Source organism: Ctenopharyngodon idella, chromosome 10 (genome assembly GCF_019924925.1).
Source record: "Ctenopharyngodon idella isolate HZGC_01 chromosome 10, HZGC01, whole genome shotgun sequence".
In the NCBI taxonomy this organism is placed as follows: Eukaryota; Metazoa; Chordata; class Actinopteri; order Cypriniformes; family Xenocyprididae; genus Ctenopharyngodon; species Ctenopharyngodon idella.
Genome location: NC_067229.1, coordinates 31534772 through 31562101, shown reverse-complemented (window position 1 = coordinate 31562101; position 27330 = coordinate 31534772). Strand labels below are relative to the sequence as shown.

The following is a 27330-nucleotide window of genomic DNA, read 5'->3' as shown; positions in this document are numbered from 1 at the left end:
GGTAATATACACACACAAGCACACGGTAATATACCCCATATACACACACAAGCACACGCGCACGCGCGCACACACACACACACACACACACACGTTTGTTTTGCTATCTTAGTGAGGACATTCCATAGGCGTAATGGTTTTTATACTGTACAAACTGTACATTCTACCCTTACACTAACCCTACCCTAAACCTAAAACTTTCTGCATTTTTACATTTTTAATAAAACATTGTTTAGTATGTTTTTAAAGCTATTTTAAATATGAGGACTCATGAAATGTCCGCATAAAACATGTTTACTTCGTAATACCAGTGTAATACACATGTCATTATACAAATTTGTGTCCTCATAAATCATGAAAACAAGCACACACACACACACACACACACACACATTATTGTACATCTATCTTTATGAGGACATTCTTTAAGACATAACCTTATCCCTGAAGCCAAGTCTTGACCTTCGAACAGGCCTTTAAAAAGGTTTTCAGAAAGTGAGGACCGGACAAAATGTCCTCACTTTACTCTCTTTGTCCTCACAAAGATAGTTGTGTCACGCTCACACACACACACACACAGAACTGAACTGCCGCCACACTTCACAAGTCTTGTCAACAAACCAGCAAAACATCTGTCATTTTATTTGCCTCAGCTTGGCGAGTTTAATGCTTCAACTTTAACTTTATTTCACAGTTTAGTGAAAGTGCAACAATCACCACCTGGTGATTACTCAACCTTTTAATTTTGGAACAGGGATTTGTTAAGAAGACAAATATAAGAAAACCAGCGCTGCATGTCACTAGCCTTTCATCAGTACTGAGGCGCAGGCTCCCCATCAAGCACAAAAGTATCCTTATTTTCTATAGGGGGGGTCCGGGGGCCTGGTCCCTAGTGAGAAATGTTTTGCAAAAACAGCACCAAAGCAGTCTGGTTACATTTGAGAGCAACATTTTTATATTTTCTTGAGCACTTCTGTGATTTATTTACAGCATATTTAACAGTAGGGATATATATATATATATATATATATATATATATATATATATAGGTAATTAAATGTAGGAGGCTGAACACAGGCAGGATTTAGTGCAACCAGTCCTGTTGAGTTTAAATTGCATATACATTCAACCAGAGGGATGTGATCACCTCAAAGCTTCGCCTCAAAGGTACACAATGCCGCATTTAATTCCTCAAAAAATCCAAAACAGCGGAGAAAATAATGTTGTTGAGATATATCAGTTTGGAAAGGGTTAGAAAGCCATTTCAAAGGTTTTTGGACTTAATTGAACCACAGTGTGAGTCATTACCTGCAAATGGAGGAGACAAGGAGTGGCTGTGAACACAGAAAAGTCGCCAACCTGCCAAAATTTCTCCAAGGGCATAGCGGCACCTCCTCTGGGAAGTTTAAAATAAATCCCTGAACTTTTTTTCAAAGAACTGCAGATATCTCTAGCATCAGCTATAAGGTCAGTGAACATAACTTATAAGAAAGAGAACAATAAGAAGAGTAGCAAGGTGAAAACCAGTGCTTGCCAAGAAGAACATCAAAGCTCATCTTATGTTTGCACTTAGATGATCCCTGGATGAATTCTGGGAAAATATTATATGGATAGATAAGTGCAGTAAGCACATCATTTTACTGCAAGAATGTCATACATTTTCAGTAGTGACAGTTTGATTTTAAGTGCGTGTTTTGCTGTTATCACTGCAGGAAGCATAAGTTCTTCTGTATACCAGGCAATTCTTAAGGAGAATATCTGTGTTAAGCTGAAGCTTAAGTGTAACTGGGTGATGCAGCCAGACAACAAACCAAAATCCAGAAGCAGTTGGACATATGAATGGCTAAAAGAAAAAAGTTTTGGAGAGGCAATGCTCTGATCTGAATCCTTTGAGATGATGTGGCAGGGACTAAAAAGACCATTACATATATCAGATATCTTTATAGTCTATCAAACTTTACACAATTATGCACAGAAGAATTGGCCAAGAGTTCTTCTTCTTTTTAAATTATTAAATATAAATCATTTATAAGATAATTATAAATATTTTATTATTTAATTAAAGCGATAGGTCAACAAAAAATTAAAATTCTTAAAATCATTTACTCACCATCAAGTTGTTCCAAACCTGTATGAATTTCTTTCTTCTGCTGAACACAAAAGAAGATATTTTGAAGCATGGCGGTAATCAATGTAAATTTTATTTAAATATATTTAAAACTGAGATTGATAAAACCAACATACATGATTTATTGTGATAAATGATATTGTGCATTAGTGCGGATGCTTGTATAGTTATTGTTAGTTATCTTTACAGTTATCATTCTTGGTGTGAACGGCCTTAAGTCAAGACTTTGAAATGGTAACGCACTTGATTATTACCCCCGATTTAGCTTGATGTTTCCTCCTCCCCGTGATGTAAACCCGAACAGATATCTAAATATAACAACAGCATGTGAAGCAGTAAAAAGAAGGATAGCACTGTCACCAGAGTGGAAGCACTACATGGGATAAAGGGCAGCTGCCAGCATCATAACTTCACAGGGCATTAATTGTTTCACCGCTGTCAGCAGGATTGTCTCTGCTCGTTGAACCCTGGCCAAGGAGCGGCCCATCAGCCAAATTGGAGTCCAGTAGGTATGTAAGTAAGAGTTCCAGGGAATGATGTTTTCGCATTACAGACAGAGGTGTCAAGCTCAATTTTGGGAAAAACTGCTGAGGCCAGGTAGAACTCTAATCTGCAGGTAATATTCACAGCAGTAATATTCAAAATGTGCAACTGACAATTATACCTACATATAGAATGACAGCTAGCTCAACAACTGATCAGAGTAAGTTTTTAGTGTTCATAAAAGGTATGCAAATTGGTAAAGATTAAATTTTTGCTTGCTGCGCAGAAAAAAAAAAAAAAAAAAATCTGGCAAAAATACTCCCATAGATTTAAATTGCTGGAGCCATACAGTATATTGGGGCCAAAACATCATAGAGACTTGTAGGTGGGCTCTTTTGATTTCAGCCTGTAAGAAAACGCACAGTAACCATCCAAAATGCCCTAGTAATCGCAGAGTAATCTGCTAAAACCACTCAGAATACTTAAGCAACACCATAGAGACCACAACACCCTAGCAGTGAAGAGAACTACCAAAACCCACACGCACAAAAAAAATATTTGTGGTCCTGGATAAACCAAAGTAGTCAGGAACACACACTTTTCTCCTGCCATGACCTCTTTCTGAACTGTTGTTAAAGACTGCAGCTGTCTGGCCTCGATTTCTAGGCAATTGTACAATTGTTGAGACTCAGTGCAGGGATAAGCTGCTCGCTTTAAAGACAGGAAGGGAATGTTGGAAACACAAGCCTCTTTCATTCCTGGCAACTATATTTCTTTGATTCAGGCATTCACATATTATTTAATATATATATATATATATATATATATATATATATTTTTATATATTAATATATATATATATATATATATATATGATAGTCAGCTTCTCAGTAATTGGCTTTGCTCAATCAGTTCACTTAGCCTCGAGAGGTTAAATGCTTCTGTTAACTGGCTTGTTAGTTTGAAGGGGACACTTGATGGACAGAAATTGCAGGGTTGTGCTAATGATGAAGCAGGAAATAGCACTGCCACTCAAACATTTCCTTTGCAATGAGGACAACCACAGCCAATCAGCTTCAAGTCCATGTGAAAACCCATAATAACTGATTAGACTGTCATTGTGGAATTCATGCAATGTCAATCAAACCCACTCAGCCTATATCACATTGAAACCTATCTGAAATAATTATTGACATTTTTATTTATTTAGATAAAACATAATATCAGGAAAACAAGGGATGACTGATAAGCAGGACTACAGTCTTGTGGTATTTGTAGTCTCTATTAAGTTACTTAAAGGAACACTATGTAACTTTTGGCATTCTAGCATTTAATAAACAAAACTGCATGTGTCTTGCGGAAGAACATTTTTAGCCGGACCTACTTCTCTCAGTTTATGTATATGGCAATCATGCAGGTACTGGGCTACTCCGCAGCAGTTGGCATACCACTCTGTTTCGGGTTTGCCTCATACGTCCTGAAAAGTGAAGCTGAAGGCTCTCTGATCACCCCCTAGTGGCTGGATGCAGTACAGGTCATAAACCCCACCCTCTCCATGTAAACGAACGAGACTTGAGTCAAAATAAAAAAATAAAATACACTTCTAATAAAATTTTCCGAAGGATGGTTTTGGTCATTTAAGGTAGTTGTTATCACGTTGATCAATTGTTCGTTTTTGTGATAAGTTTGATTTTAGCTAGCAATTTGATGCTATAGACACTAGGGCTGGTTACACAATCGATTCTCATTTTTACGAACCGATATTGACTCTTAAATCCCAAGAATCGATTAGTCTAGTCTGTTTTCAGTTGATGAATGAACAGAACATGTAGCGCGCCTCCCATCCAATAAATCACAATAATCTTTGTGTTTTGTTACTTTTGATATGAAGCAAAGTCTCAGATTTCAAATGACGTCCGTCTTATTATGAGATTCAAAAAATAAATACCGTTTTGGCGCTGTTTAATGTGATGTGACAGATTGCTTTAACGCCACAGTTAAAGAGGCATCTGAAGGTATGTTAAAACATACAGTACAACTTAACGAAATCCATATCATGTCTCGTGTAATAGCTCAATCAGTGTTTCAACCTCGGAAAGACGTCAATAAAACAGCTTGTAAACAATGTCACGTCACATTTACCTCAGAAAAACATATTCAGTGATCATAAACTCATTAGTCAGCTAGAAAAGTGAACACTAGAAAGCAGCATTCTGATAAATATAGCTATGCACCATTACATATTTATTATAATGTTCTTCAATATTTAATGCATGTTTGAATAAATCATTTATGACAGCCACAATTTAAATGTTTATATTAAAATATATATATATATATGGAGTACAAATATGATTATGTAATTCTAAACTTTATATATATATATATATATATATATATATATATATATATAACATAATTGAGTGTAATTTGTGTTTGTATATAAATAAGTTAATTTTAACCTTTAATATTATAGTAAAGTAGTACCAACTGACTCCCATGTGTAGTTTACAGCATTAGTTGAGGGATTTTTTTCCTCTAGAAAATTTGTCATGTACTGTAACTGATATACTACATACAAAATAATCGATATCGAATCGAATCGAATCAAAATCGTAATCAAATCGAATCGAAAGCATGTGGATAGAAATCGGATCGAATCGAATCGTGAAAATTGTGTCAATACCCAGCCCTAATAGAAACGGGGCATGTCGTTATGACTGACAATTGTGACTGACAGCTTCTCTGAGTGGACTGTTGGAGCTTCGAGGGGGGATTGAAGATATAAATTTAACTATTAATTTTCGATTTCTTGTTATTTCACACCGACAAAATGAGTTGTACAGCAGTAAACTGTACTAACCGACCTACAGGATGGATCACTGAGTTTTTTTCGGTAACATTAAATGTGGGCTTTATAAGCTAATTAATAAATGTTATTAGCTAAGATAACACTCCTAACGTTAGCCATGACGGGAAAAAGCAGGTGATCGTTATCTGGCAGTTGCTAATTATTTTTATGGGTATAAAATAATAATTAGCAGGACAAAACTAATGATCGCCTACTCTAATTAATTATAGAGTCTACAGCAATCGATCTCCTGTACGTTAGTTGAACTTGATTTAAAATGTATTTTTATGTTACTTTTGGCCTCTGTGGTGAAATGTCATTTCTAACGTTACTACTAAAATGAAGATAACAAAAATTAAACCAACAATGATGCTAACTTAAACAGACTGCATGAACTAAAGATCGTTAATTTTGCTGTCCAACACATTGTGATAGACTAGCCTAGTTGTTCATTTTAAATAATTGAAAAAATAGCCTATGTCACTACTGTTTTTCAATATGTAGTATATTATTATGGGTTTTTTTTTTTTTTTTTTTTTTTTTTTTTTTACATTTAAGTCGTTAGTTGTTGTATTTACCTTATTTTAGCAAGCCAGTCAAATGAGAAGTTTTAGGGGGCGTGGTTGATTGGGCGTGCAAGCGTTTGGGCGGACGTTTGATACCGCAGCTCCGCCTCTGAGCTCCACTGACGATTCCTTCTGCGCAGGTCCAGGCTCCAAATTGATGTTTTTGCATAACATGTCAGCGCCCATCGTTGTGCTTTTTACGTTCAGTTCATTACAATGGAAGGGCGCGGTGTCGCGTCGTCCATCTTTTTTTACAGTCTTTGCTCTGTTTAAAATAGTCAGAATAATAATAATAATGATAATAATAATAATAAAAAAATAAATAAATAAATAAACGTAGCCTATTATTATAGGTGTGCCGTAGTGATTCAGGATAAGACAAAAACACGGTTTGGAAGATGTATTCATGATGTAGGCTACTTTATTAGCTTAAGCTTTCCCTCACACTTGCAGATAGAGACTATAGCAACATCCATTTCATGTCAACTTTAATATGTCGACTTTAAGTAGCCTATATAGTACAGGCCTATACCAAACATAACGTCTAAACCAAATCAAATAAATAAATATATATAAAAAACTAAATTTCCCAACAACCCCCGTGGCAGCACGACTCACGAGAATGCTAAAATAAACAGAAAAATCATTAAGTAGGCTACTCACCTAATATGAATAATTTGCAGCTGAAAGAAAGAAGCATAAATCAATTATATTTCGACTAAATAAAATTGTAGATTTCCACGAATACTAGAACGCAGCAATTATCAACAGGCTACAAAATAGTGGAAATTCAGTTTTCATTTATTTTCGGATAAAGCATCTAAAACTTCAAAAAGAACATAAAAGCAGTAGCTAGCCTAGGCTACATAAAAGATTTTGAGATTTGTGATGATTTGTTGTTGGGCCAAGAAATAGACATCTCTCTTCAGCTGGATCGTTTGTTTGTTCTTCTTTTATGTTAGTCGATCTAATAGACTTGTTGTGTCACCCACTCGTTTTCCTCTGGAAATATCGAGTGTGAGTGAAATGAGAGGAGAAGAGATTGCTGTTGGAGATGTCAGTTCGCCAGAAGAGGGCATTCGGATTCTGTCTGACAAAGTTATGGTGCGACAGGCGGTTGTGGTTAACCACTCACAATCCTGCTGCATCTCTGTACTGTCGGGAACTGTACAGGAGAGGAGAAACATTCCCGATGGAGTGGAGTACACTTCTAAACAATATTATCTGAGTGCAATAATTTTGGACAGGATTGAAATCTCCTAAACATCATAATTTTAATTTATAATAAAATATCCACGGATTAATCTACGGTAAGCATCATCCTTTCGGGAAAGACAGTGTTTGCGCATTATGCTGCGATGGAATATACTGAGGCGGAAGGGGATAGCTGGGATTTCCATAAGTTTGACTTGTGGTAGGTAACTTGGATTTGGAATCGCGCGTCTTCGATTCTGTTTGTGACTTAAGCTAAAATTTTAGGATTAAAATGGATTCTTTCTGTTCGAGTGGATGTTTATTATGAAAAAAATTGTTTTGAGAGGAATGGAAAGATATGGTCAGTGGTCAGTCAGGAGAGACTGAAGATTTCCCGCGTCTGCTCTGCGGTGGAGGACTACAGGCGGGAACGTGCGCGTGTAGAAGAACCGAACCATCTGAAGAGAGCGCGTGCCATGCCATTTCGGGTCTCGAACGGTAGAAAGCTGTAAAAACCTGTGGCGAGGAGTTGACTGAGACGCGGTGATGGGTAAGTTTGTCTATTATCACTCGGACCCAAGTGAACATGGAAAGCACGGTAGATGATTTATGGTGATAAATTAGGGGGGAATTTTCTGCAGTTTAATTATTTTTCATTGTGATGTGAATTGTCTTCTAACGGTGAATATGCATTTAAAACAAAAGAGATCGCATGTACTCTGATTCACATAACATGTTCATTATATGCCTATTTGTGCATGGATTCATATCATTTACATATATAGATTTATCTTGCATTTGGTAATCATGCATATTTAACATCTGACCCTGCATTCACTTCAGTTCACAGTGGTATGAGTCTGCTGAGGTACAGTCAAGTGTATCCGTCCATTCATTTATTCGGAGGGCATTTATTCGATGTCTTTATGGCCAACACAGATTTTTTATTTTTATTTTTTATTTTTAGTATAGGCTATATGATTAAGTGTCTGCTAACTGATACACAGAACTGATCTTTACAATAACATCTAAATGACCATTGTACTTTAAATGACAAATGAAGAAAAACACATTATGTATTAAAAATATTTTATTTATTTATGCTACTTCTAATATATTGTCATAAAATATTTAAAATAATTTTATAAAATGTATTTATAACAGAATTAGTGTAAAATATTACTGCTGTTAAATACTCTGCCATTATATTTATGTTTGGTGATCTAGATGGTAGCAAATTCATTTCAATCTTTGGTTTGGACTATAGTGGTAAGGTCTTGTTACCACCACTATAATACCACTCGTAATCGTTAAGCTAGATATTTTTCACTTGAGAATGAATGACTATGCAAAGTTGAGTGTCCAAACAATAGACGGAATAACTTATTTTAACTGTAAATGCTGTGATCCAACAGTGCCATTCATCCATAGACCTGACAACCAATTAAGTTGGAATGTGTCAATATCAGTAAAAATATTGGTCAAATTATTGGCTTATCCCTATTCTTTATCTCTCATCAGACTGATGCCAACTCATTGATTAACACTGGAATGCTAATTGAACCTCATTTTTGGCAGCAAGGCAATTTCTCAGAGTGTGCCCGTGCATTATTGATAGTGTGGAGATCGTACAGCGATAGTTAATATTCTTTCTTGCACATTATGTGCATGCATTGTCGTGTGTACACATATTTTTCAATGCAAGTGTGCATACAACGCTTGGAAGGCTTATTGCATAGTTGTTCAGTTTGCATAATTCGCTTGTTTGAGCAACTGGAGTTATTTCTACATCAAAGGAAGATGAGACCACATAGATTTTATTTTTTGACAGAAAAGCAAAGAATCAGTATGCATTCCATCAGTGTTAACAGTGTGACTTTAGGTGTTAATCTGCATTTAATTTTGTGTTTATTAACAGATGCATTCTGGGTGCTTACAATATATATAAATATTTACCACAGTTATATTTCTTACATGTTTCTGATGATTTCTACTAAACTCATTGTTTAGCTAAGTACTGCAATTAACTGTAAGTCACAGACCTTCTCATGGCCACATTAGAGTGTACTTGATTATGGATGTGCTTTCAATCATTTTACGGGGGCTATTTGACAGATATGTGACCTGCTCTGATTGTTATTCGTTAGCAGCGTGCGGCGAGATGGCCTTCCACAGCTCGTAAAATGATGAGCTATGCTTGCTGCTTTGCGGCACTGTAGTGGGAGATCTTGACAGCAAACATAAAATAACCAACCTGGCAAAATTTTGGAGCATCACTGTGAAGGGTATGTAGGCCTATACAGAGGCAAAATCAGTTTTACCAAGAGAAGAAAAAGTGTAGTTGCATCTAAAATAAGAAAAGTGGCAGAGCAAGTTTGTTACAAATTAATTTTCATTAGACTTCACTTGGATCATTAACTTTATCAGGATCATTTCATTAGCAAATGTCATTAAGCTGATACAGTCTGTTTGTCTGGTTAGTATGAATGGAAGCCAGTGACGTAATTACTTTATTGTACTGCAGCCTGCTTGTGCATCAGTTGTTGGCAAGTGTACGCTCATGGACATCAGCACCTCTGTGCTTTGTTTTTGTGATTGTTGTTAATCACAATCAGTGGACACTGAAGCCACATGCAGAAATGTATGAATGTCATTGCATTACATAAGAAAATATCGAACCAAGTGACATTTCTACATGGTAACAATAGATGCTTTTCAAAATTAAGACAGTTATTCAGACATTTTCTGGTTGTCAACTTGGTGGAACTGACTTAATACATCCACTAATAATCACATCAAGATCAGCTAATTAAAACTCATTGCAAAAATAGCTAAGAAATGTGTAGTTAAATCCGAGATCTACCAACGTTTATTTAGAAGATGGTTTATTTTGTTGTTTAATACATTGTTTTTATAGATAGGTGTAACTTAAGTGTACAAATTTTTGAGACCACAATATATTATAATCAGGAGGTACATTAATAATGTTCTTGACCATTTAAATTTTTGGTTCTGATAAGCTGTTAAATGCAGTTAAGATGAGTAGAAAATCTTGTAGAATTACTACATAGTATAAATTCTGAAAAGCTATTCAGTTCCATGCACACTTTTTATGTTATTAGGATGGTTTTGCTATAGTTTTGCCTTCAAGATAAACGTATGTTTTGATATTTCATAATCAATTTTTTGAATTCTTGTTATGACAATATTAATGTGTCATAATGTGCCACATTAGTTGTCTCATACAGACAGATAATGCCTTAGGAACTTAATTTCAGAACGCTATTTCTAGCCAGCTTTGTAAAAGTTGCATCAGGGATGGAATTGAAACCTTTTGCAGCAACACGGTGTGGGTATGAAGGCCAGAAAGACACAGCACAATTGATAAAATCCCATTACTTTAAAATGTCCAGTCTTCAGCCAAGACCTTCACATAAAGAACATACTTATTTTGTTGAGACCTTTAACCTCTTGAGCCAATGTTTAGTTGTGAACTCACTGCTGATATAATGCCTCTCTTAAACCTCCCATTTGTTTTGACAAGAACAACACATAGGCCTTTCTTTGCGTGTTAAGGAAAGATGGACAAAGGCTGGTAGCAAAGTCACTGAACAGCCAGGCAAATATAAATGATTTGGTTGACTGACAATGATTTAGATTATAATTAGGGACTAATAGGATGGCCGAGGCATATCTCTCAGGACATTTCCTTTCATACTGTAGTGGGCTCATGTCCAAGCTTATTGGAAGACAGACATGTTTGCCATTGCCAGAGAGAAGAATTAAACAACATGGCATGACTGGATTGATTTGCACAATCACCACTGTTAATTGGGTCCTGTGTGGTATCATATTGCTGTATAAATGTAATATTTCAAGGGTTTATAATCACAGAACAATTACAATATTTCTTCTCTCATTAATCGTCTTAATCTCTGCTTTGAAACTGCTTAACAATTAGGGCTGGGTATTGTCAACTACCTCACAATATGATGCACATCACAATGCACATTTCACGATTCAACACGTCGCAATACATCACAGCATCCTAATAGGATAACGATTGAATCTGTGCCAAACAAGTGAGAGAGATACTCTGTCAGAGAGAGTGAATCTGCTGTATCTGTTTTAAACTCTCTTAAACTCTATTTGTTCATTCAGGAAGTAAATCGTTTTTTGACTGTTCTTTTCTTTTTCCATTTCAGGCTTTGCCATGAGGCACCGCTGGTTCATGGTGCCACTGCTAATGCAGGCATGGCTCTCTGCCACCCCTTGCTTCGGTGAGCGTCCTTGCCCTCGGAGCTGTCGATGTGATGGAAAGATTGTATACTGTGAGTCTAGTGCATTCCGTGATGTTCCCAAGAACCTCTCTGGTGGCTGTCAAGGCCTGTCCCTGCGGTATAACAGCTTGGCAAGCCTAAAGGCTGGACAATTTGTTGGCCTCAACCAGCTCATTTGGCTGTACCTGGACCACAACTACATTGCCAATGTGGATGCACGTGCTTTTCAAGGGATACGGAGGCTCAAAGAGCTAATATTGAGCTCCAACAAGATAACACTTCTTCATAACACCACATTTCACCTGGTACCAAACTTGAGAAACCTGGACCTTTCTTATAACAAGCTACAAGCTCTGCAGCCAGGGCAGTTCCAGGGACTGCGCAAGCTACTCAGCTTGCACATGCGCTCCAACTCCCTTAAGAATCTCCCCTCTCGCCTTTTTCAGGACTGCCGTAATCTTGAGTTCCTTGACCTTGGCTATAATCGTCTGCGCAGCATTACTCGCAATTCAATGTCTGGCCTGCTGAAGCTAACTGAGCTGCATATTGAGCATAACCAGTTCTCCAAAATCAACTTTTTCAACTTCCCACGGTTCTATAACTTGCGTGCTCTTTACCTACAGTGGAACCGCATTAGGACCATGAGTGAAGGCCTTACGTGGACCTGGACATCACTGCAGAAGCTAGACCTTTCAGGAAATGACCTGCAGGAGATAGATGCAGAAGTGTACCGGGCCATGCCGAATCTGCAGACACTTAACCTGGATTCAAACAAGCTTGTCAATGTGTCTCAAGAAGCTGTGGATGCCTGGACCTCTCTGACTGCAATTAGTCTGGCAGGAAACATGTGGGACTGTGGACCAGTTGTGTGTCCGCTAGTGGCCTGGCTGAGAACCTTCCGTGGAAACAAAGAAATTAATATGATTTGTGCATCACCTAAAGAAGTTCAAGGGGAGAAGGTTATGGATGCAGTTGACGCCAATAGAGTTTGCATGATTCCCCCTGCTACGCCATCAACCGTAATTGCTCCCTCTACCCCTTTTGTCGCCTTTGCACAGCCCCCAGCCAGCTCTTTCATCCCGACTCTTAAATCTGGAGACAGCAGAGGGGGCCTGGGGACATCCTTAGAAGGTACCACCACTTCAGCACCTTCTCAGCCCGCTGTCCCACCACCTGAGCAAGACTTCGAACCAGTATCATTCCACAAGATAGTGGCAGGAAGTGTTGCCCTTTTCCTATCAGTTGCCATGATCCTCCTGGTAATTTATGTCTCATGGAAGCGCTATCCAAGCAGTGTAAAGCAGCTGCAGGAAAACTCGGCTGCAGCTCGCAAACGTCGGAAAAAGTCACGGGAGACAGAGCGCACACTCAGCACACCATTGCAGGAGTACTATGTGGACTACAAGCCTAATAACACAGAGGGCACAGATGTGCTAGTCAATGGTACTGGGCCATGCACCTACACCATCTCTGGCTCCAGAGAATGTGAGGTAAGACTCCATACCTCAACTTACAATCCAATGGGTTTGGTGGGAAAAGAGGTCAGTTCTTTAGCTGCTATTAAGAAATTCCTTCTGTTCTTGTGCTATTTTGATGCCATTTTTAGGAGTTTGTTTTTGTTGGATAAATGCGTGGGAGGGATATGTTTCTGGCAGGGATATATTTTAGGAGGGACGCAATTTTTTAAAATGTTTTTGGCACAGTATGCGATTTGTTTAGCCTCGAACAAGGTGTTAATTTACAATCACATATTGATTTATTAGTGCATATTTGAGGAGTCCTGTTAATTCATTTGATTTTGTCTTTTAGGAGCAGTTGTATTCTGGGCTATAACATAATGCATTTATACATATCTACCTGCAATACCTTCTTCTACCTGGTAGGCATTTCTTTGAAGGTGATAGGGTGGTTTTAATTATGCTCTGTCAGGCAGGCTCTTGCTTGTTCTTTTATTCCCATAGAGATTTGTGATTCTTTGAAAAATTCAGCTATAGTAGTCACAGGATAACAAACTTCCTCAAAAAGCTGCTGTGTCACAATAATTTATTTGTCCTCATTAAAATATGTACGCTCAACTACTCCCAAGACCAAAATGGAATGGTTTTGTCTATGGGGAACTTCAAACACATTCTGTTAATGAAAAAACCTTCTAACCATCATTCTAATCCTGACTCCTATACACTCATTGGTTGTTTCAACACTGTTTGATATCCATGCTCAGTGAAACAGCTCTATTTCTCTATTTTCTCTCTTTTTTTTTTTTCTAGTCATCTTCCCAGGGCTATGAAAATGTCTTAAATGACACCCCCACTTTGTCTTCCAATGGCTCTTTTTGACTTCTTCTATGTGTATCATATGTTCTTCTATGTTTTTTTAGCCTCTTATCTTTGCTTCACACTAATCTTTCCCTCTTGAATCATCTTTCCCTCATTTTAGATCACCCCCTTTTATACTTCAACACAGTCTGCAGTTCCAATTTACAAAATACAAATTTTCTCAGTGTGTCACTCAGGACTCCGCTGACATGCGTGTGTTGGCAGCTGGGGTCAATAGATGCATTTTAAGGGGCTGGTTTTGTGTGTGGTTTGTATGCTTCACTATATTTACATATGTTCATGCTATTCCCAAGGGGCAGCTGCTACTTTTACTCCTTCGGGCTAAGAAATCTGTCAGTAGTGCAGTAAGGTGTCATTAAAGGCAGACAGTGCCTCTGGCAGAGCCATGATAGGGCGTATGTGCTGGTGGCTAGCAAGACAGGCCTGATTGAAACAAGAAAGGCAGGTAGACATGCTAGCAGGCCGATTGGCATGATGGTAAACAGGTATGCCAAATCAAGTCGCAGGAAGAAAATACTATAAAGGTGGGTGAGAGCACAAAGGCACACAAAATGACATCCTGACAGCGACGTTGACCTCTCCACACGGTCCCCTGTCGGTTCTCTGATCTGCCGCCTCAAAAGCATTTTTGAGAGATCAGAGGTGCACCTCAGAGTCCAGCAGATTGGCATGTTTTTCTCGATTTCCCCAAGTCAAGGAACAAACTTTTTTTCTTTATTACGTGCAAATCCCCAAGTCTCTTACAAAGCATGTGACCCTTTTTGCTTTTATGATGATATGTCTTGGCAATACAAGAAAGAACAACTGAAAGAAGAAAACAGTTTGTCTCATGGTATACACCTATTGCTTGACCAACAGGTCAAAGTTTGGCTTGTCAGCATGACCTCATTAGCCCATGCTGGAAGATGCTGTAACTTCACCATCCGGCAGTAAAAGTTTTTTCTTTATCTTTTTGTTCGTCCATTGATGGTTAGTGATCTTATTTTTCCTTTCGGCTGCCTTTCATAGCTTCTTGGGGAACTCGCTTTGAGATGAACGGAAATGGTAATGGCGCTTTCTACAGGTGTTAAACACCTCCTTGCTTAGACCTTGCTAACTATTGGCTAAAGTTTAGTGTGACCCGTCAAGTCCATAATCATCAAAAGGCCTCATGTTGAGGTCACTTACTTGACCCGTTTCCATAATGTTTTCCATTAATAGTCTATAATTCTGAATTGTTTGCCTCCTTTTTTCCCCTGCCGTCCACCATACCACAGCATTGCTGCATCAACACTAATGTGGTTTGGCTTCCCTCCCGTGCAGCAAAGCGCACGTCACCCATGATTGATGAGTTCTATTCTCTCTCCTGTGGTTTGGTATTCCACACGCGCACCTGATTTACGGGCTTTTCACATCAAGCCAAAAGACTAGATTCAAACACACAGTTCAGATTGCTCCTGTCTTGAAAACCAGTGTTCTTCTCATGCCTTACATCGCTTCTGTTGCCAATCACAAATGGCATAAAGGTGTGGAAGAGACTGCTGAGAGGTATTGTCCTCTGACCTCACCTTGAGAGAGGTTCTACGTTAAACTGAAATGTGCTTTGGACACCTTTCATCGTAAAATATAATGCCAAGATCCAATGTCTTCTTTGATCGATTTAGATCAACCAAAGGTCTTTATCGTCAGAACTCATAAAGGCTCAACTGTGGATGAAGTACCCATTCAATCCATTTATTTAGGTGTGGAACTTTGCTTTACTGAACAGTCACCGTGCTATAGTAGGCTAGAACTGCACAAATATTTTTCTTGCTTTTGTAGTCGTTAATTATTATTTTTGGTTAATACAATTAATGCTAAAATATAAAAAAAAAGAAAAAAAAAAAAAAACTACTTGTCATTTATAATAGGTGACGCAGTCTTCCATTTCCAGCACTTATTATTGTAGTTGTTGGAGATGTCACCAAATCCATCAGCTATCCTTACATTGCGGTTTTTACCTCATTACATGTTCTCATAAAACATAAAATACTCACATGAGTGCATAAATGAGGGCATTACACTACTAGGCCCATTGGGGCTATCGTCGATGTATGTATATGTTTACGCATGGAGGCGCTGAAATCATCAAGCGTGTTTTTGAAGGCACCTCATTTAATATTAATTCTTCTTAGTTGTGAGCAATTAGGCCAGTACCATCACATTTTGTCGTATTGTACATTATGTTGCTGTCACATTTGCATTAAAAGCTTAACCTGTCAGCCCGTGATTCGTTTCTTGGATTTAAAATGGCTCTAATTGCTTTTGTTAAAAAAAAAAAAAAAAAAAAAAGAACAAGAACTTTGCTTCGGTGCAACAGTGGAAGGCCAACAACAAGGGCATTAATCATCATTAGACTCAACAAATTTTAGTTAACAAATTGGTGTTGAACAGTACCTTTGACCCCTGCAAATAATGAAAATGGACTAATCCCCCCCCCCCCAACAGACAAAAGTGCCTGCTGGAGATTAACGTTCCGACCACAAATCTGGTTAGCAGTTCAGAATGGGCTCATGAATTAAAAAATAGGAACTATGCTAAACTAGGGAGAGAAAGGTATAGCAGAAAAAATGCACACACAATTAAGTCCAATGTGCTCACTGATCAAAAAAGGCAAACTATTGTTAAGTCAAATGATTGAGAGAGTGGTACAGGATTTTTTGAATGGGTAAGGCCTGTTGCTCCCTTAATCAAGCAAATTATGTATGATGTTTTTGTCATGATCTTGTTTAAAAATGGTATAACGTATACAGCTGTTCATAAGAAAACTGATTCAAAATTTGACTAATTTCTTTACATGAAGTAAATTGTCTACACATTTTCTAAATTAATTTTATTTTATTGCACAATTATGTTTAATATTAAATATTTTCTCTTAATCTCCATGTTTTTATTTGAAATGTAAATTCGACTTGTACCCCTTGACATTGGACCACTTTCTCTCTCTCTTTTAAAGTCAGATTTCTCTGTCTGTTTCTATTATAGATGCATTCCTCTAATTTCAGTTGATATCATACATCCTGAAATATAATCAGAAGTATTAATTGCACCTTTAGCACATTTCTCTTTGAGTAGAGGACAGTTTAAGTGGCACAGCTTACCCCACTTTCCCCTACTGCATGAGTCCAGCAGAAAAGAATCTTCTTTGATAGTAAAAGAAGTGAGAGAAGAGATGAGATGAATCTGTTCTTCTAGATTCTGTGACCTGAGAGTCACAGCTCATTTAATTTAGTACAAATCATGCTTTTTAATGTCTGCAGAGTACATTATAATTTATTGGGATTATCATAAACTTGAGCTTGCAGCCTGGCACAAGGGTATTCCAGCCTCCCCCTCAGAATGACTTTCTGATAGCGAGCCTTGACGTCAACCATCATGAAACGGCTAACCGCACTTTTTCTCCAACCCTTCTGATTTTTGTCCCAGTATCTTCAGGTTGGCAAAGCTTTGGCACCTGATAAATATTTATGCCCATCAGTGTCTGTCATTTTTGGCCAAGAATCCTGCATAGTGAACAGGACTGAAGGGTCCTCATCGTTTGCTCCATCGAACAGGGAGGAGGAAAAGAATCAATGAGGGCTCTTGCTGTAAAAGTGGCCCCTCATGTCTGCTCATGAATCCAATGCCATTGAGAAAAGAGAGTGTTTTTTGGGGGTGGGGGGCTGTATTTGGGATTGTGAGAGAGGGTTGTTTTGTGTCCCAGATGGCCTCTTGTAACTCAGTGTTATGAAAACAGAGTTGGAGTGATTTGATGCCTAATTGGATTGTATGGGGGCTGGTCCAAGTCGTCTATTTAAAACATAGATGTTGTTTTGAGGCTTTTGTAAATGACAGTCTACTGGAGTGCAGGCACCCTTGGCTGCAAAGTGTCAGTAATTCAATGGATTATTCACATCTGAACTCCCATAAATCTTTAGTGCTCTTTCACTAGATTGGTGACATGAGCAAACATCACGTATTACACTGATACATAATGTCAACAGTTTATGCTAAATGTCCAAGATACCACAATGACAATAAAGTTAAATCTAAATCTAAAAAAAAAAAAAAAAAAATGCAAACATAAGGAAGTAAATAATAATTAATTTCTGTATAATAGGGCTGCACGATTAAGACAAAAATCATAACTGTTGATTATTCCCTTGATATTGTAATTGCAATTAATTATGATTATCACAATTTGCAAAAATATAATAAAATAAAGAAACAAGATTAAAACACTCTTCCTGAAATTTTTTAATGTTTTTCTATAGCATTAAACCTCAAATGTCAACTATACATTGGTTTTGTTTCTTCTTTAAATAATAATAAAAAAGTCAACATATGCATGGTATAATAATAGGGGCTTTTGCATCAGTTGCTCTTGGAACTTAGATATAGGAACTAGCCACCAGTGTGGTTCCCCGAGAACTAATGTTCCCCTATGGCCTGAAGTGACGTAAACTGCGCTTGTTGTTACTTTTATTTTGCACCGCTGAGAACCGTTCAGGCAGATCCTGAGCACACAGTGCTTGCATTCTCTGTCTTCATTAGTTCACGATCTGTTTAACAGTCCTGTCTAATACGTTATTAGATAGAACTGTTATACAAAGTATTCGCTTTTTCCGTGTGGTTAATGCCCAATGTCGCTAGCTTAGCAGAAATACATAATAATGTTTAGCTTGGTCTGCTCAAAGTCACGCTGGTTTTTTTCCTTAACATAAGGTGGAAAGGTCCTATCACTGTTTTTCATGTTTATAGATTTTTTATTAGTTTGTGGAGTAAATATATAGGCTGTGTACACGGCTTTTTAAAAATGGTGGGTTCTGGTGTTTCTCGTGCGTTCGACATATCAGCGTACACCTATGCAACTGGTAGCTCCTTTTGTGCTAGGTTAGACCTTTTACACTCTGAAGTAGTCGTGATTCGCCTCTCGCAACATAACATGATCTGAACACACCTCTTAAACATGCAGAATAATCTAAGTGGATATTTTTCCTTGTAATCGCGCCTTTGAACGTTTACGAAATTGTGGCATCCGTAATCGTAATCGCAATTAGAAATGCGATTAATTGTGCAGCCCTACTGTATAACTAAAATCTTATATCACAATTTGAGTTATTTTATATTGGAGTAGTAGTTTGTGTATGTGTGTGTGTGTGTGTGTGTGTATGTGTGTATGTATCAACTGATATTGGATATTTAATTGTATATGCTCATTTCCCCTATTTTTACATTTACATTACTTTGAGTTAATCTTTAACAACACTGATAACACTGTTAAATGTAATTTTTAGCAAATCTTAACATGAATATCCATTTTCATACTGTACTGAACTATAAATGACTGATTTTAGTTTTTAGTGTCTTATTTTTTATTGAATTATTTTAGTTATAATTCTATACAAAATAATACAACATTTTTAAAAATGATCATTTATCAGTTAAATAAAATAATTATCAGCTTCGGCTGTATCAGACAAAATTTTACTATCTGTGCATCTAACTGAATTTATTATAATTATTATTATTTTTTAATTTGAAAATTGTTGGATGCTAGGGCTGGAATCACTAACTACCTCACGGAGCGAAACACAAAACTTGCTGCCTCAGGCTATAATTTTCCGCTTGATGTCAGATTTTTTAATTACGTTGTGGATACTTTGTGGTATAAGTGGTATAGCATGTTTTACACATATCTCCCATCACACATTATACATACCATCATACGGCCCAGCCTTACCTTGTATTTGCACACAAAGGTAACCAAGTTAGATTCCCACTGGAAATTACAGACTTATATACATTCCAAAGACTAGAGACCTAAAATCCGTCCAACAACAATGTGGCGTGTTTTATGAGGGGATGGAGGGTGGTGCTGGCAGGAAACACAGTGGGAGAATGAGAGGCAAGCAGACTGAAAGCCTAATTAATCCGGCCTTCCTTAATTAGCCTCTGTCCCCTCCATTATGTGCTTTCCAATGCGTTCACTCCATTTCTCTCTCTCCCACTCTCTATCTCAGCATTTTTTACTGTGTCCTTTCTCTCTCGCTTTATTTGCTGCTCTTTCTCTATTCATCTTTTTCACAGCCTCTATTTGTTCTGTTTCTCTTTCGTTCCCTTTTCTTGTGTCCGTCTCTCTATCTTCCTGTCTCTCTCTTTCTCTCTTCGCCTTGCGAGGACATCGGCAATATGCTTCGGTGTGATAAACAAGCTCTCTCCGTCACAGAGGGCAGCAGAGGCAACGGCGTAGGTGTCTAAGCCTGCGTGGTGTGTCTCTGACGGATGGTGAGAGAGACAAAAGCACAGCTGTGGACTGATATCGAGGGCTTGTTTTTCTGACCAGGCATTGTTTGTAAGGCGCTCGGAGATGCCGGAATGGGAGAGCTGGTCATTGTGTTCAGTGTCTGGCCCACGGCCCTGGGCTTGAGCCCTCCCGTGTGCTCATGTCGATTAGGATCATGTCATGGCTTGAGCAGGCATTTGGCCCAGTAGGCACACATGAAGCTCTCACCTCTCAAGTACACGGCGCATGGTGGGCTAGAGCATGTTTCTCGTTCAGAGGCTCAGTTTTGAGCAGAAGAATACCGCTGATTATGATTATAGTGCAGCGACACAAGGGTAGAATTAGCGGAACCTCAAATGTCAAGACTCCACACAGCACATACGTATGTAAAGAAAGGGTTTTGTCAGCTTAACTGGCTGTTTATTCCTTTTTCAGGCAGAGGTTCATTGTGTTTGAATGGATTGTTCACCCCAAAATTAAAATCTTGTCATCTTCTACTCACTTTCATATCATTCCAAACCTGTATGACTTCTTTTGAGGAACAAAGTTAGAACCTCCTTTAAAACATTTATTCTACCAGCTTTGGGAAAATTAAAAAATAATTTCTAATAGATGATGATAATTAAATGAAGCAGAACCCATCTACTTTCCTGCCAATGGCCCACTGCATGATAAATACCTTTAGCGACTTTCGTTTTTTTTCTCTGTCTCTCTTTCTTTTTAAGATGGTCTATTTGCGTATCAAGGTCATCTCACCTCCCTCACGAACAGTCGCCACATTTCTCTTTGGTTCCTTTATCGTGACCTGTTCTTTTTTATCTTTGGAGAGGGCAGATTCAGGAAGGTTGAAACGAGTATGGTAGAGCCTTCAGTGTGGAAGGAGAGGTGATGTGGGAAATGACCTTTTAAGCCGTGTCTCAGAAATTTATACTCCAATGGTTAGAAACGTTTTTGACGGACAGCTTGTCAAGTGGGTATAATTGCCAGAATTCAGTTTTACAAGAACTTTATCCTGCGGTATATTGGAGATTGCCAATACTGATAACTAAGTCGGAGGAAAAATGCAATTTTCAAATTAGTTAATAGTTTAGTTTATATAAGTTGTAGGTGCAGTTTGTACAACCCCAACATACGCCAGAGATTGGTTTGAAATTGGTCCCCGGTGGCTAACAGATAAGTAAAACAAAATATATACACATTTAGTCTTCTATAACACATTACAGAATTAACACTGTAAAGTAAATATTGTCATACAAAAAATATGAACAGCAATACATGAACAGTATAGATTCAGAACAGTAGTGCCCATTATAAATCCCTGGTAATATGGTATTAAATTTAGATTTTTTTTTTCTTATTCTTTAGGGACAACATCAAAGTCAGGGTTAAAATAAACTTAATGATGGTTGTATATATAAATGTTCATATCTCTCTTTCATGTAGTTAATATTTTTATTTATACAATTTACCTATATTTCATTCACTAATATAAATGTATAGTTTTTTTCCCCCTTATTTACTATAAGTAGATGCAATGTATGCTGTCAGGGCATATTTATTTACAAAAAAAAAAAAAAAAGAGAGAGAGAGAAAAATCCTATTGCATTTTTTGCCAATATTTCACCACCTTGGGATTATAAGGTTGTATCTGCATTCTGAGCTGTTTTGAGATATTGAGCTGAAAAGTTTTTGCCTTCAATTTGACTTACTTAGAACCTTTTTGTTTTCTTAATAAAAAGTACAAAACTGGAAAAAAAAAAAAAAAGAAAAAAAAAAAAATCACATAATGTAAACAAGTTTTCACAGAATAAGAATATGTGAATAACTCAATTTAGACAAAAATGTCAGATAGAACCTTATAATTCCAAGGTGACGATTTGATTAGTACATAAGCTGTTATCTGCACTAATTAATCAGCAAAAACGATAACACTTCTAGATTTTACCAGGCACTCTGACAATCTCAATTTTAATTGGCGTTTGGGGTTCATCATGTATGTTTTGTTTATCTTATGAAAGATACTCACAAGAGAGCAAGCTCATGTGGAACGCTTATTCTGAGCAAAACTAGGGTGGCTTTGTGTCAAGAGAAGTGCTCAGAGAGCAATCTCAATGGCAATGAGGTCGAAAAACATTGTCCCTGGACAGAGTGGGAGGATGACATGTCTAACCCATCACTGGAAGTGTTGTTTGGCGGCCATCTAATCCTTCATGCATCATTTCAATGTCTGCAATGTCTTGTCTGCCGCCAAGGCCTGTTGGGAGCATGCACTTAACTGAGCCCTGGGACTACAGCCTGCCTCCTGTCAGAATGGTGAGATAACCAAGTGTGGTTTTGCAGGTAATGACTATTCCCTGTGACTGGGGCTCAGTGTCTTGAAGGTCTCACGGGTCTCATTGTGAACTATTCGAAGTATAGTGCCAAGCTGATATGCAATTTTGCTGGCACCTGCAATTCTTTGGCCCCAGATGCAATTTTGAATTTTATTTTCATTAGCTGCAGTTCTCTAATCCATTATTATCTTCTGCAGGTTTAGCTTTTAACATCCACATTATATTTAGGAGGATGTCTCTAAATACTGCGCTTCAGTCAATTTATTAACAAATAAAATTAGGTTACTTTAGCTGAAGGCTATTTCAGGTGCAATTCATACAAAACAACTCTTCTCACATTCAATTGACCGTTTGCCGGGAGTTTGATTGACAGGCGATCTAACCAATCATAACGTGGAATCCACCGTTATGTCTGACAAAGCAGTCAGGGGAGTAATGCTGCCTTCACATGCTCTCGGAATTATTGTAAATACGAGTTTTCTAGGTAAAAATTGCACATGAACGCCCTCCCATTTTGAAACTTGAATGTGACGAGCTAGTAATCACAACTTCAGAAGTGGGAATTATCAAATTTCCGATAACACGTGAAGGCAGCATAAGATTAATGTGGACTTGAACTTGAAAATGATGTGTACTGACGTCTTTCCACGGTTGAAACAACATTCCTGATTTTCATTTATGTTTATTTGATGCTATAAATTAACTAATGAGAAGAGATGATCAGTTTACTAGCCGCTTGATCTGTTGGGACATATTAAAGAGCCACAAAATGGTATTTTCTTTAAAAATTACAAAATATGAAATTTGAGACTTTGTTTAATATCAAAAGTAACCTGCTCTGTCTTGTCTGTCTATGGGTTGTCAGTGTCCTCTTTGCTCCCAATGTATTTTTCACTGCATGAGAACATGATGTGTGGAGTGAGAGCGGCATGGCTTGTTGGACATAGCAACAGTAACTAAAGGGGGCGGGTCTTTGCGAATGGTAAATTGGACAATGATTGTGCCCAAAACTTTAGAAAGACACCTAGATGTGTCCAAATTCAATATTTCGCCTTACAACCTGTCTACTAAGATACCTTAATCTGGTCAGTTTTGAATGGTCCTGGTCCTGTCTGAAACCAGTAACCTTCTTATAAAATGTTAACACTTTGATTGACTGGTCAGCTACCTTTGCTTTCGGACATAACCAGTGGGTCGAAACATAAATTCATCTATATTGCAGCACACCTGGAGCTTATAGTGGTTAAGTGCCTTGCTCAAGGGTACCAAAGCAGTCATCAACTGAGGAACGATGCACTTACCATTGAGCCTCTCTGGCAACCCTTTGGGGTTTTCGTGCAGGGTGTACTAGGTAATTATTTTTGCTGTATCTCTGAAAAGCAGTGAAACTTCAGATGTGAATTTTTAGATCGTGGTGATCTGCTCTGCCTCTTTTTCTAGTGTAGTGGTTTGCGCTTTATAGCTGGCCTATTTTTTAAAGTGGGGCTCCTTAATACCTCCATCGAGGGGCTGCAGAGTGGTAAACACTCCTTTCAACACTGTCGCCTGCGACCGTCCCAAATGGAATGATCCACTTATGATTTACTTTGCCTATGCCCCTCGCATCCTCAAGAGCCCCCTACTTTCCATCTGTAATTCTAACATACTCCTCCTCTATCATAGAGGTACTGTACCCTCATATGCTAGCTCCCACGATCTCTGTTTCCTCATGGGGATTATGCATGCAAGATGTTCTCTGTTTAATTTTCATATTGCATTTCTTCGCACATAATCATGGTTGTTTGCGCTCTTGCAGTACTGTGTTCTCAAACAAGACCTGTGCTGAGGTGTTTTCTTCTTGAGTAGATAAGCTTTGTTTTAGTCTGAAGCGAAGGTACTATCACCTCCCACTGTATTGCTTGATTCAAGCTCCAATTTTTGGATATGCCTCTTTAGCATGGCACCCTCCAGGCTATCTCTGGCTGTGTCAGATAAGTCAGATGCTACCCAAACCACCCACTACTCTGCCTTAGTTGAATTTTTTTTGAGAGGAGGAAAAAAAGAGGCAACATGAGCTTGTGCTTATGTAAAATTCTTGATGCAGTTGTTTTTGTGAAGGAGTCGTATTTTGTGAGGGTTATGTCTTGTGTATGCTCACTTTTTGCATCTGTAAAAGCCTTTGAACATCAAGAGGGATGTGCAAGTTAAAGAGTAACTCCGCTGATTTTTAACCCGCTTTGTATTGTTACAATGTCTGTAGTATGTAAATGAACAATGTTTACTCGTTCTCTATGTTACCTGACAGAGAAATTCACATGATGTAGGATGATGTAGGATGATGTAAAACGCGGCAGACTTTTGGCAGCTCCTGGGATTTCATGAAAACTACAGATTATACTGCATTTTGTATCCCCACGCACTGACAGTTGGATCAGCAGAAGGTTATTAACAGAATAGTTATTGTGAGGGTACTACTCTTTAAACAGCATTATTGTAAAAATGTAACACTATGGCAACAGCTTTCTTACCTGTATGATACTGCATTTTGCTTTGAGAGAACAGCAGTCTACTTCAGTATCCCCTCCGCTTGGCCTAAAACACTGTGTCATCCAATTTGAAATGTTGACTACAAACATGGAGGTTTTTCAGATTTTCTGTTGCGGCATTCTTTCTGCATTTAGGCAACAGTGCATTATGGGTGTTCGAGTTTTCCTGCTTATTTGGCAAAAGAGAAGACCATAGCTGCATCCGAAATCGCATACTGCCCTACTGTATGTTAGGCGAAAAACAGTATGTGACAAAAGAGGTGTGTCCGAATTCACAGTACTCATAAAAGAGTAAGCAAAAAGTACCTGGATGACCTACTACATCCAGCGAGATTCTGAAGTGTGCGTACGATGGACACTTTACTGTCCTATGAGGCCACAGGAGAGGATTTGTGAATGGACGCTGGTAAGTTACGTGATAAGGGGAACATGGCGAATGTAGCACGTCTAGATTACATTCATACTACATACATTCATACTATATAGAACATACTTTTTTAGCGGCCATGAAGTAATTACTTATTAAAAATATGTGCCTACTCAAGAGAATATGCAATTTTGGAAACAGCCAACAGTTTTCTCTAGTCAGGTAGCACTGATTTCATTTTTTTTTTTTTTTCACCTTACGGTATATGCAGCCAAGTTTTATTGAAAGCCCATTTTGCCAGTTGTGAAGTACCCCTTTAATGGTTTTCAGAGCAGAGGTTTTTAAAATGGGTCTGCAAAGGGGGCACTGGATGGTCCTTGGATAAGAAGCGCATGATAAATTTAATTGAATTCAAATGGAAATATTTATCTTCAGGTTCATCTTTAATAGGTCTAAGGATACACTGTGTACTTGAAACAAAGTAAATATTTTCTAAACATTTTAATTAGCTTTGGCTTTGGTACAATAAAAAAAGAAAAGAAAAAGAAAAATATCGTCAAAATGTAAAAAAACAAAAACAAAAACAAAAAAACCCTGATTTAGAGAGTATTTAATGCCAGTTGATAAAGCATTAAAAGCTAAGAGCTGTGTGTAGTCATCAAGTTGTACTAAAGATAGTAGAGATTAATTAGAGCAATATAAATAGATGAGAATGGCAGAAAAACAAACAACAACAACAACAAAAAAAAAACGTATTACTATGTAGGCCTGAATATATTCTCAAAACAGTAGTGTGGGTTCTGCTTGCTGATTGTCATGGCAACATAAACACAAACATGGTCAATTTTGTCCAGGCACCTTTCTACCAGCCTATGAATTTTCATATTTTTTTCTTTTGTGTCCTGTGTGACTCTTGTGCATCTTTGTAATTTTATTTATTTAATTTACAATTTAGATGCTTTGTATCTGCCTGAAATCAAATGGCGGCTATCAATGGCTTCGCAACTTATCTGACATCAAAAAGCCTGGGGGGAGAATCAAGTCATAATCAGCACTTCGCCTCCCTATGAATGTTGAATTTGTTCATTAACAACCAAAGTCGCAATCTCCCAACAATCAAAGTTGCAGATAGCCCCAAGAGTTTCATTGCTAAATTATTTATTTATTTTTTATTATTATTTTACTTCATAAGAATATAAATAATTTCCCATCACAGTCCCCTTGTGCATCTGTCTAAAATGTGCCACAGGCTTAATTTCATTATTATTATTATTTTTTTTTTTTTTAAACCAAATAAAAGTGAGCCTACTTTTGTGCAGCACAAGACAAAACTCAAGTTAAAGATGCCTATCTGTTTATTTTTCCTAAGGGGGTCCCTTGCAAGAGGGTTGTCATATGGTGGGTACATGGTATTATTTGAGAAACCCTGATCTAGGGCACTGAGGTTAGGTACACTGTCTGCAGCACAAGGAAATATGAATCACAGATTGAGCCTTCTCTGTTTGCTGGGCATTTCAGCCTGTTCCATCCTCTCCCACTTTAAATCTGAAGGTGCTCCACTTTGTCGTCTGTCTCTCACCATCTGTAAAATGAAATGGTTGGCTATGCTGGTGAGTCATGCAACATGTCAATCACCTGTGGCTAGCCACTTGTTTGCCCTATAACTCTTATTGAGAGTGACTCACTTATACATTGCAAATGAATTATGTCCTAATATCTCTGATTATATATAGGTGGATATCGTTGTGGCTCAAGGTCAGAGTGGCTCTGTCCCACTTGCTCATCCAAAGTGTCTACAGATCAGACCAATCAGAGTTATTTATTTATTTATTTATTTATTTATTTCATATTGCAGCTGCTCCTCATACATTGCTTTCCAACAAAAATACAACATTTTCCATCTTGTGATGAAAGTGTGCAAGTTGAAATGGAGCAGGGAGTTCATGATGTTGCCTAAAATGAGGACCCCTTTTTTTTAACAGTG

General features: G+C 37.8%; 1 protein-coding gene across 1 annotated transcript in view; it reads left to right on the top strand.

Annotated features, from left to right (window-relative positions):
* Window positions 1-7166: 7166 nt before the first annotated feature.
* The window catches only part of LOC127520381 (leucine-rich repeat transmembrane neuronal protein 4), a 110662-nt gene continuing 90498 nt past the window's right edge, over window positions 7167-27330 (top strand). The window contains exons 1-2 of the mRNA XM_051908402.1: window positions 7167-7772; window positions 11428-12992. Of these exons, the coding sequence (XP_051764362.1) occupies window positions 7769-7772; window positions 11428-12992 (1569 nt within the window). The 5' untranslated portion in view covers window positions 7167-7768. The remainder of the gene's footprint in view (window positions 7773-11427; window positions 12993-27330) is intronic.